At 32.2% G+C, this 12,844-nt stretch overlaps 1 protein-coding gene across 1 annotated transcript; it reads right to left on the bottom strand.

Annotated features, from left to right (window-relative positions):
- Positions 1–457: 457 nt before the first annotated feature.
- LOC121244294 (disease resistance protein RUN1-like) lies at positions 458–12,350 on the bottom strand. Its single transcript, XM_041142303.1, has 6 exons — positions 11,995–12,350; positions 10,327–11,410; positions 9,846–9,914; positions 1,863–1,966; positions 917–1,163; positions 458–670 (listed from the first exon to the last, which is right to left on the bottom strand). The coding sequence occupies exons 1-6, from the start codon at positions 12,333–12,335 to the stop codon at positions 458–460; spliced, it is 2,058 nt and encodes a 685-aa protein (XP_040998237.1). The 5' UTR covers positions 12,336–12,350.
- Positions 12,351–12,844: the final 494 nt, after the last annotated feature.

The raw sequence follows: 12,844 nt of genomic DNA, 5'->3' as shown, positions 1-12,844 counted from the left end.
TGGTCTGAACACATCATTAATGAGTGACTGAAATGTGGAGGGGGCATTAGTGAGTCAAAATGACATAACATGGAATTCGTAATGGCCATCATGTGTTCTAAAAGCTGTTTTATGAACATCTGCAGCTTTCATTCTAATTTGATGGTAACCTAACCTGAGGTCTAGCTTGGAAAAGAAAGTAGAACCAAACAACTCATCTAAAAGTTCATCCACAAATGGAATGGAGTACTTATCTTTGGTGGTGGCCTCATTTAGAACCATGTAATCAATACACATTCTCCACAACCCATTATAATTTCTAACAAACAAAACTGGAGATGAAAATGGGGAATGACTTGGCTTAATCACCCCAGACTGCAGCAACTCAGCAACTATCCTTTCAATTTCAGTCTTTTGGAAGTATGAATACCTATAAGGTCGAACATTGACCGACATTGACTCTATCCTTAAGGATAATCTAATGATCCTTATATCTTTGTGGGGACAACCCTTTAGGCTCCTCAAAAACCTTGTTATACCTCTTTAAAAGCTTAGATACTTCCTCTGCCATAACAGGTTGAGGCAAACTGTTTTCAAAAGCTAACAATTGTAACCAAACTCCTTTACTACCCAATTTAGTAATGGTTGAAAGCTTCCTATTATCCACCAAATCAGTAGCACACATAAGACCCTAAAGACACATCTGCTTCCCACCATAAGAAAAACTCATTTTCAATGCAACAAAATCCCAAAGCACAGGGCTTGAGGAAAGTAGCCACTGAATGCCCAACACTACATCACATCCTCCCAATTCCAAGGCAAAGAAATGAACTGAAAATACAGTGCCTTGTATTGTAACCCCAACTCTTGAAATTGTGCCCTTACTAGTCAATAATTCTCCATTGGCCACTCTCATATGAATAGGTTTTTCTATTACCATAGACAAATTACAATGAGATACAAGTGCAATATCCATAAAGTTGTGGGTATTGCCAGTGTCAATCAAAATGACCACTCTTCTCTTATTGATATGCCCCACTACTCGCATGGTCTTAGGATTTGGTGCACCAATCATTGCTTGTAAGGAAATAGAAGCAATGTCAGCTACAACCTCCTCCACAGTATCATCCAGATTAATCACATCCTTCACTTCTTCATTTTCTAGGCTATTAAAAGCTCCATACCTTCCATTAAGTAAAGCCTAGGTTTGGTACATTTGTGGCCTGGTTGCCACTTATCATCAGAAAAATAACGAAATCTTTTATTCCTTCTTTCCTGTAGTTGCACCTCATAAATTTTTTTGATAAGGAAGTTTTGCTGTAGGAAAGGACTTAGGTATGCCCTAGATGGATTCCATAGGACCACTTCTAGAAACAGATCCCTCCACAGAACTTTGGTGTGAATCACTAAAACCACCCTTCCAGGACTTTTTTGTACTCCAAATATATTGCTCTTGGAATTTTTTCAATCCAAAAGCATCATTGATAGATGGAGGATTTAGCATCCTCACTGGCCATCTAATGTCATCTCATAAGCCACTCAAGAAACAACTTAATTTGTTTCTTTCTGACACACCTTCAATTCAATTGGATTACAAATCAAATTCTGATTTATAAGTTGTCATAGAATTGGCCTGCCTTAATCATGTTAAAGCCTCCATTGGATCATCATAAGCAGATGATCCAAATCGAACCTGCACTACTCTAGCAAACTCCTCCCACGAATGGAAGGCTCCAACATCACTCACATCCTGGAACCAAATTAAAGCATCCTTATCCATGTGAAAAGAGGCGAAGAAAATCCTCTAATCAGGAGGAACTTGATGATAAAGGAAATACTGATTCGCCCTATAAATCCATGCAGAAGAATTTTTTCCCCCAAACCTTGAAAAATTCAGTTTAATGCCTCTATGAAAATCTCGGTCACCAAACTCCTGTTGTTGTACTTCATTCATGACTTCGTTATCCTCACCATTAGGACACTCTTCCTAAAAGTTTTGAGGGAATTGAACATGGCCATCAGAACTACTAGCAGAAAGTCTCGAGATTTGATGTACTAATTCTGAAAATCTCTGGTCCTGAGCCTCCCTGTCATGCCTCACTGCCTCTTGTTGCTGAATCAAGATTCTGATTGTATCCTCTAACTGCTTTTTACTGCCGTTCCTATTGTTCCCTCAAATGCGTAACAACATCCACCACTTTAGCATAGGATTGGGTACCTTTCGCCATGGCACTCTGACAACTGATACCAATTGTAATGAGCCCTTGTAACCTAACTATTTCAAGGAAGTCGACCTTTAGAAATGAAGACCTAGAGAGGGAAAAAGAAGAGAATTCAAGAAGAGAAAGGAAGAGAATAGGAGGGAAAATTTACTGAATTTCAGAGTTGGTTTTGCCTAGCTCTTATGTTTCATTTTATAGCAATGTATTAAACACACCGTGTCATCTTTGAATACAAATATTCGTAGCATATAATGACAACATTTTAGTAATTCAAACGACACTGTATTGTTTTATTGCTTTCCTTACTAACCCAGACTACTCGTAACAACTAGCAGACTAATATTACTCTTATTCACTTCCCGATTATGCATCTGCTTCCTTTACTGCTACCAGCTTCCCCTTCCATTCCTTTTGCTTTCCATTCCCTTCGTGCTCGCAACATCATATCGACGATCAGTTGGCGCGTAAGCTAATCTATTTAACCATCACCACATCGGACTTAGCATATTCAGTCCATTTGAGCGTATAAGCAACATCATAATTGTATGATGCTGCACCAGACCGCTCTTCCAAAAGACAAGACTAGCTCAGCATGTAAATTGGTGATCCCTTGAGTGCATTTCCAAGCTCTTTACATGTCCAGATCAAGATTAATCCTCCACCACTAAATATTAGTAGTTGCTTTAACAACTCCTATACTCCTATATACCCTATAATTGAATCCATAAAAGCATTAAAATCTAAGAACTAGGAATTCATCTATGGATTGGAAAATACGAGATATGGGGAAAAAAGGGCAAATCTATCTCCACTAAAACTAAAAGGAAACATGAATTTCAATTTCAATTTTATAGTTAAATTTTTCATTTTTGGATCCAAGAAACACATTCACTCACTAATCACGCCGAATGCAAGCTCATGTATAAGGGAAGGATTCTCATATAATATACATGACATAGACCATAATACTTAATATATCAATTTCTTATCTTTACCCATTTCTATGAGCAAACTATCCAAAAATATCTGCATATTAACTGAAGTCCTTTATAAAGACTTAATTAAAAGAGAGAGATCATGGAGGCCAATCAAATCCCAATCGATACTAGATCGGGTTCATCAAATCAATGCACCCAAAAAAACAACATCCACATAAGTTGAGATCAGTGTATTGACCAATGAAAAAAAAAACTAAAAAAAGAGGGGAAACTCAAATAAATCGGAAAAGAGAAAGCAAATACCTACTTCTCCTTGGATCTTTGAGAAAACTTGCAAACAAAGAAAAGAAAAAGTACTGAAAAGAAACTAAAAAATATAAAGATTACCAAAAAAAGAAGCAGAGAGGAAGCGGGAGCGGGAAAGGGAATCAAAATGAAGATTTTTCCCGTTTGGATTCAGAGATAAGTTGAGATTATTTTAGATAAATTGAATAAAATATTATTGTTATATTATTTATTATTATTATTATTATTATTTTGAGATTTGAAAAAGTTGAATCGTTTATTATATTTTATGTGAAAATTTGATAAAGTTGTAATAATGAGTGGAAATAAGTTTCCAATCCAAACTGGGGTGTTCTGCAATATATATATATAGTAAGGTTGTGCATCTGGACCGGATTTTTATCCGGTTCGGTCCGAAAATCGGATATCCTGCACATCTGGCGATTAACCGCCTGGATTATTACTATGCGGTTAAAATAAATTTGTAACTGCCCGGATCCAGACACGGATCTGGTTTGGCCATGTAGTTACCCGTAATTGCACTATTTCAACAAAATTTCATTAGGTCAAGCCGAAACACTTTTCGTCCCAACCTCCAAGTGATATCGTTGCTCTCTTTGGCCAAAATCCTAAGCCATTTTCACCCTCTCCTTAGTCTCGATCATCTCTCCCTCTCTTTAGAGTCATCAGCACAGACCCATCATGGCAAGGTGTCCAAGTTCGTTGATGACCGACTCATAAAGATGAAGATTGGAGGGTTACACTGCAAGGGTTCTCAGAATAGCACCAAGATTGACAGCCTTGCACGCTTCGCCATCCTAGAGCCCAACAAGAAAGAGTCAGCCTTCTCCCCTTTCTTTTCCCCATCTTATTTGATTTCTTTTAGGTTTTGTTTGTGTCGTCAGATTTAGTGGGTATTTCCTCTGTTTCCCACTTTGGCTTGATCTAAGTTTATGTATTTGTAGATCTGAGTTTTTGTGCTTGTAGATCTATGTTTCTATGTTTATAGATATGCTTTTTGGTTTTTTTTTTTTTTTAAATCTTCCAGCAAAAATGTATGTTTGTATATCTACAAGTTTGCAACACTATTGTCTTATCTACACGTATGTTTCCCACTTCTTCTTTCAAATATGTTGGTATGGTACCCGTATTTATTCAATCTCAAATTTGTCGGCTTATCTATGTTTTTTTATCCTTCCTTTGTGTTTGGATCTGTATCCATATTTATCTACAAGTTAAGCCATCGTTTGTTGCCATCGGTGAGAGGTCGTTGCATTTTGCCCTTTCTCTCGACACTTTTGCCCTATCTGTCTCTCTCAAATGTCGCTACATTTAGTATGATCATCTCTCTTTTATTGTTTGCTTGATGAGAATATATATATATATATATATATATATATATATGAATGAGCAGAAAAATTAAATATCAGGTTGTTGTTTTGGATGAGTGTTGGATGGATTCTCATTTTTTTTTTCATTGTTTGGTTATGAGAAATGAAGGAAGATATTTAACCAAAAGTGGGTTTTCGTTTTCTTTTTTAAGTTTCTGTTTGCCTTCATATCCCAGTTAAGCTTTCATCAAGAGTTTCTGAAGTTGCTATCATTTTGATCTCTCTATGTTGTCCGGGTGTTTGTGTGTTAAATTTGGGCAACAAAAAAAAAATGTAAGGTATGTTGTTGTTGCAGTTAAACACAGTTGCTCATACGTGTTTGACAAAAGGTTGAAGAGAAAAACCAACTAACCCAAGTTTGTCAATGTCTAAAATATCAACCTGATGCTTCGTTATTGATAAAATTTGAAAGGGTTTTCATAACATTTCCTGTTGTGTTTTCTTTTACCTAATCTTTTAATTAAAAGTTGCAACCCATGTTCTAAGTTTGAAATGGCAGCTGCATATTGCAAGCTACCTTTTCTTTTTTTTTTGATATTTGTTATGAAAAATGAGACGAAAACAAAAAAAGGAAAAAAAAAAAAAATGGGGATGGGCCACTTTCTTTTATTCTTTTTCTTTTTTGAAAGTCTCTTTAATATTGCCTATTTTCTATGCAATATTCTTTTTGGAATTTGGTGAGCCACTCGCCACCAAACTAAGGCAAAAGCATAAACACAAAAATCAACACAAAACTGCTTTCAACAAGAAATTTTCTATTGTGTTCTTTATGGTTGTTGTTGTATTTATACTGGTCAATGTCCCTTGTGCAGCTTCACCCAATTCTATATTCAAGATGTGAAAAGTAGTAGCATTGTATTAGTTTAATTAATTGTGATGTATTATTATTTATTTTTTTCTTTGTAAATTTATGTTTTGCATTGTGATGTAACAACAATATTATCTATTTTGCATTTTATTTATTTTGTTCTTTAATTTATTTTTCAAAAAACTTTTAAAAAGTGTTTAAATTATTTTTTTAAAAAAAGTGCTATAACCTTTTTTAAAAAATTTTAAAGTCTTTTTTAAAAAAATAATAAAAAACCTAGATTAAATTTGGTTATAACTCGGATATCCGGATTTTAAGTCAAAAATGCAAAAAATCCGGATATTTGGTTACAATCCGAATATTCGGATTGAATCCGGTTATCTGCCCGGCGGATAATCTCCCGAGTTTTGGCAACTGGATTCGGATCTGGTTATAGCCAGATATTCGGATTCGGTTACACACCCGTAATATATAGCTGCGGTTTTTAAGGTTTCGGTGTCTGTCCTTCAATTTCAGGAGTTTTGACATTAGATTCTTTTGACAGTTGAAAACAAAACTTGGTGTAAGCCATTTGCCGCCAACCTTCGATAGCCCCATGATTGATTTTAAACTGTACATCACTTGAATCAACGGTCACTAAATGTTGTAAAGAAATGTGATAATCTGAATATTTTTTTTTAATATATTTGGGGACTAGGGTTCATAACAATAAAATAAATGATTATAATCTAACTATTGTAAAGAAATGTAAATAATATGAATTGTAAAGAAATGTGATAATATATCTAAATATTGATTGATGAAACAGCAAAATAAAAATAATATGAATTAATATATTACACAACATTTTTCAAATGCATAAATCAAGTGAAAATCTAAATAAAAAATAAAAATAAAAATAAAAGAGGCACAAAAATTAATCCAAGAAACTCCATCATCCAAAAGGGGTTTGTGCCACGTCATAGACTCTGATACGTACATGTGATATTTGCCAATTTTTTTTTGACGCATTTTGTTGACGTAATAAGGTAAATAAGAATAATAGAACAAAAATGACACAGAGAAAAATAATAGATAAGAAATCCCTATCCGCGTGAGGACAAATTATAAAATGAGTTGATTGATAATAATAATTATTAAACTCATGGATATATTTATAAAGAAAAAATCTATTCATAAATGATATGAGAAACCAGAAAGTTTTTTATTTATTTTTTATTTATTTATTTTTATTTTATAAAGAGGCATTATTTAAAATGTAAGGTCTTGTTTGGTTACATAAATAATCTCATATCATCTAATTTAATCTCATCTAATCATTACAATTTTTTCAAACTCTTACACAAAATATAATAAACAATTCAACTTTTTCGAATCCTAAAACAAAAATAATATGAAAAAAATATATTATAATAATATTTTACTCAACTTTTATCTCATCTCATTTATGTAATCAAATGAGGCCTATGATTTGTCCAGCTATTTTTGAAAAATGAGATGAGATGAGAGTTTTGTAAATAGTAATAAAATAGTTTGTAAATAATAGTGAGATTGTTTGAGTTAAGTTTTTATTGGATTTTGTGAAAGGCGATAAAAAATTTGAATAAAAAATATTTTAAAGTTAAACTATTATGAGAATATAATTTTTTAATATAATTTTTGTTTTATGATTTATTTGAAAATATTTTAATAATTACTTTTAAAAGATTATAATAATTAGTTTGAAAGTGTTTGTATTTGAATGATATTTAGAAAGAAAATGAGATAGAATAAGATGAGATGAGATAAAAATTATTTCCAAACATATGAGAAAACAGATTCCCATATGTTTTCTAAAATGTGTCTTTTGTTTTGGTTTTCTCAAAGAATTTTTCAAAAAAGCTTTTTTTTTTTTTTTTACTATTTTTTTTAAAGTGAACACCATTTGTCAACCCAAATGAAATTTCTAGAAATAGCACTTTTTAAATCCTATAGTAATTAATTGAAATAGAAATAGCACCTTTTAAATCCTATTGTAATTGAAATAGGAGTATCACATTTTTCTTTAAAAAAAAAAAGTTACACGTTCAAAAGGGAAAACATATAAATATAAAATAAAACAAGATGATTCGAGATTAATTAAGTTAATATTAATTTAATTCAATGTAAAAAGGTCAAGAATAATATTGGATAATCAGACGGAAGAACATGAGGTCATGGAGGAGTAACTGAAGATCATTGATAGTACCTTAATGTTTGGTTTAGTCAATATTGCATGCGATGATTCATCTTGATCTGAGGCCCTCAGCATGCATTTCCCCATCTGCAACTTGGTTGCTATAAAGGTAGCAAAACAGCGAAGAGTATAGGCCTAAACATGACTTGGGGGACTCACTTGGAAACTTGGGAGTGTTACAACCACTCATCATATTCAGTAAAAGCTTGCAACTTAGATTCTGGCAGTTTTGAGCTCATAACAGGGAGGAAAGAAACCCAACCCGAATTTGAATTCGGGTTGGGCTGAGTCGGGTTAATTCAGTCATGTAGTCCAGATTGGGCCCAAAACCAGCTTGGGCTGGCCTGGTTATAGCCCTGGATAGCCCCACGATTTTTTGATATGTTTGGCAAGTGGGATGGGACATAAAATTTTCATCTCATCTCATCTCATTATTATAATTTTTTCAAATTTTCATACAAAATATAATAAAAAATTTAATTTTTCAAATCTCAATTCAACTTTTTTAAATTTTAAAAAATTAATAATATTAAAAACTAATATTTTAAACTTTTATCTAAAATTAAAAATTCTCATCTCACTATCCAAGCATAGATCAACAACCACTAAATATTGATAAGAACTATGATAATCAAAATATTGATGAAACATCAAAATAAAAGTACAACGAATTAGTATTACATAACGTTTTTCAAATGCATAAATCAAGGATAAACCCACACCAAAATAAAAAATAAAATTAAAAGAGGCACAAAAACCCAAGTAAGTTAAGTAACTCCGTCTAACAAGGGCACAAAGCCTGAACCATAAGGAGATCAGACAGCGAATTTTCGACAATCATTAGGTGGTAGGTTGTCCAGAGACTCCATGAATGAAATCGAAGGAAAGGGATGCTACAAAATAGAGATGAGAAAAAGTTAGGAAAGTTTTTATGCATAACGAAGAAATAGAGATGAAATAAGTTCAAATAATCAATCTATAATATTTTTAATAATAGGAGAATTGGTAGATCTATAAAGGAATTTCACAAAAATAAATTAACAAACTGATATATATATATATATATATATATATATATATATATATATATATATATATATTGAAGTAATAGGTTCGGTCTACTCTCGAGTAATGATAAATTTATAAACTAATGTATTTAATTTCATTTTGGATGAATAATTTCTCTTATAATATTTAGTATTTAAATTATTTTTTTAATATTCAAAATTTTGAGTGAATTAATAATATTTTAATAAATGAATTAATATGTTCTTTGGCAGGGTGGCGGCTAATTTCTCACATGAGGCTTGTGCCACGTCATAGAATCTGATACTCAAGATAATGAAAATAAGAATTATAGAACAAAAAGTCACGAAATATTTATACGTCTGAGAAACCAGAAGTTTTTTAAGATTTTTTTTATTTACTCTGGGATAGTTTTAATATTTGAAATTTTATTTGATAAATTAAAAATGTTTCTACTTGTTAAGAGACATGATTTAAAACATTACGATGTTAATTTTCAACTATTTCAAGCTAAGATAAAATAGATTCCCTCTGTTGTCTAAATTGTGTCTTTTGTTTCGTTTTGTTTTTTAAGAAAAAAGAGTCAACACCCTTTTAACCCAAATCAAATTTCTAGAAATAGAACCTTTCAAATCCTATAGTAATTGGAATTGGAATAACACATTTTTCGTATATAAAAAAAAAAGTTACACGAACAGAAAGAGAAAATAAATAAATAAATAAATAAAACAAGATATTCAAGATTAAGTTCATATTAAATTAATTCAATACAAAATAGGTCAAGCATAATGGATAGTAGCTAATTGAAGGAGTAATCCTGAAATTGAAGATTGATCGTACCTTAATGGAAACCGAAATTGAAGCTTGAAATCAAGTCTTCTTTTGGATCACATTGTCCATAAACTCTTTTGGAAAACGTACATTACGATAACGTACATTACGATTTATAAATATCCTAAGCCGTTTCATCTTCAAGAAAACCTTAGAACTCAAATCTAGCTCGTCTTGTTCTGGCAATTCTATCAATATGCCTTTAATGTTGTTTGTTCCCTAGTAAGACAATGTATAATTGTGCCAACAAAATCAGAACATAAGATTCTTCATATTTTACCACTTGCTAGAATCAAAATTTTGTTTATATACGTTGTGCATGTATTTTCTTTTTTAACAAATCTTCATGTTTGATTTTTATTTTTAGAATGTCCCAAACTATGTGATCAAACACAAGATGTCAATGTTTGCTTTTACATGTACCTATCAATTTAATCTTTTGATATAAGAAAAAAGGGTACTAGAAAAAAGTTGTCTCGTTGTAACCAAAACATATGTTTCCTGTTTCTCCTCAATCTACGAGATAAATGTGTGGTAGATGTACAAATAAATGGGTGCATGCGTGCGTATAAGTATTTCTCAATCCATTTCTACAATCGAAAGATTAAATGTTTTTTTATGCAACTCTTACCTTAGCTTTTTCTAATACATCACGAACGTCTTCATGATACCACAACCTTCTACGTTTTTCAGGATTTTCAGGTGATTCTCGACGGATGATTTCTCTACCCATATCTTTGAGTAAGTCATGTATGACTAATTTGCCACACTCAATGGTTATGAGAGACTTATCCATTAGTACTTGGAATTTGATATCACTATTAGGAAATGAAGCATCAAGTATGCTAGTAATATATTCTTCTTCTTGTCCTGCAAAGAAACATGCAATGTCCAAGAAAATACTCTTCTCCTCATCATCCAAGCAATCAAAACTTATTTTAAGCATTTGATGAATATTACTGTGAGGATTGTTTTCTAACTTTTTTAAAGCACTTCTCCAATAATGAATGTCTCTACCATATAGAGATGAGCCTAGCACTATTAAAGCCAATGGAAGGCCCCCAGCATAGCGCAGTACATCTTCTGTAAGTTCTACAAAATCATGGCTAGGCTTATCATTTTTAAAGGCATTCCAACAAAATAGTTCAAGAGCTTCGTTGTGATGCAATTCCTTCAGCTCATATCGTAAATGAACATTATAACTAGTTAAGAAATGTTCATCTCTTGTTGTTATAATGATTATACTCCCTAAACCAAACCAATCACATCCTCCAAGTACGGTTTCAATTTTGACCGTCTGATCCAAATCATCAAGAACTAAAAGAACCCTTTTACGCCACAACATCTCTTTTATGAGACTGATTCCTTCGTCAACCTTTTCAACCTTCAAACTTGAGTCTCCTGTGATCTTGCAAAGAAGTGTATTTTGCAATTGAATCAAGTCATATACACACTTTGAAGCGCCTTTCATGTTTGCAAGAAAGTAACTATATTCAAACTGGTTGGTAAATGAATTGTAGATTTCTTTGGCCAGACTTGTCTTACCAACTCCATCAATTCCATAGATCCCTATTATGCGTGTTAGAAGCTTATCATGGACGTCCTGCACTCTAGACTTCATTCCGACTGGATGCTTGGCAATGCCATTTAAATATTTACGCTTTAATAATCTTGAAACCTCTTGAACAATTTCTTGAATAAATTCAAGTTCATTCCTAGCAATGCAGCAAAAAAAAAAAAAAAAAAAAAAAAGAAAAGTTTTTAGACTTTTCACAATAAAGAAACAAAAGAAGATCAGAGTTAATATACTAAAATTTTTTTTAGAATTGTTTTAGCCACAAAAAGATTTCACAAAAATAAACTAACAAATTGATATAGTTTGATGTAATATGTCAGACTGTAAAGTTACATAAAACAATGATCTATTTAATGATTGTTTAAAGTAAATCAATGTATTGTATGAATCTATGACAGTTTGTGAATTTACTTTTGACAATGATATATCTACTTAAACTCACTAGCTTTTTATCTCATAACATATGGCAATGATCTATATAATTAAACTTTTGGGGTTCCATTCTCGAATTTGGTTTGTCTCGTTAAGAAGCAAGAATCTGATTTCTGAGTTTCTGAATTTAGAAATACACACACACGCACATATATATATATATACACACATTTGTATACTCATACATACATACATATACAAATATCATAAAGATGTATTATGATCAGTTTTTTTTGTTTTTTTTTTTTTTTTGTTTGTTGTGATGAAGGCATAAGAGTAGAAGTAAAATACCTATCTCCTAAAGTGAACCCAGACAAACCGGCCACTTCTGTAAGGGCTGCTTTCCACCTCTGCACTTTCATCTCATCCTTGAACTTTTGTTGAAGTTTATCCAATGCTTTTCCGATACTCCCTCTCTGATGTCGTATCTCTGTTGGATTTACATCGTAAAACACTGGTAGAACCTTTTGTTGCTTTTTTGTCTTACACTCAAGGATCTTCATCAACTCATCCAAGCACCATGTGGATGATGCATAATTTTTTGAGAGTACCACAATTGAAATATTTGAGCTTTCGATAGCTTTGAGAATTAAGTTCTTGGGAGATTTCCTCCCCTCTTTGAAGCTTGTCATCTATGTATGCGTTTATATTCTTTCGAAGCAAAGCATCATATAGATGGGGAGTGAAACTTTGACGAGTATCTTCACCTCTGAAATTTAAGAATGCATCATATTTCCACCCATCATATTTGCACCCATCAGGAAAAGGACAATAGAAAGATGAAGAGGCAGCTTGCAAGGCCATCAGGGAAGTACTTTTTTTGTGACTCACTGCTACTTAATATAGAGAATAGCTCGGAAGTTATAAGCCGCGTTGGATTCATAATATTACGTAAAAGCTGAAAGCATACGCGGCTTAGGAAAAGCATACGCATTTGTTGAAGAAAGATGTATTTCTTTGCAACTTCTTACTTACAGTTCCTTTTGTTGATTGACTTGACTGACTTCCTTTTTTCACAAGTAGAACAAATTCGCTTGCCCGTTTGGATTGAGAGGCAATATGAGATGATATTTAATGAGTTGAATAAAATATTTTTTTTAATATTATTATTATTTTAAAATTCAAAAAAATTATAATAATA

Source organism: Juglans microcarpa x Juglans regia, chromosome 8S, assembly GCF_004785595.1.
Source record: "Juglans microcarpa x Juglans regia isolate MS1-56 chromosome 8S, Jm3101_v1.0, whole genome shotgun sequence".
Taxonomy (NCBI): Eukaryota; Viridiplantae; Streptophyta; class Magnoliopsida; order Fagales; family Juglandaceae; genus Juglans; species Juglans microcarpa x Juglans regia.
Note: the sequence above shows the minus strand (reverse complement) of the source record. Positions and strands in the feature narration are given on the sequence as shown.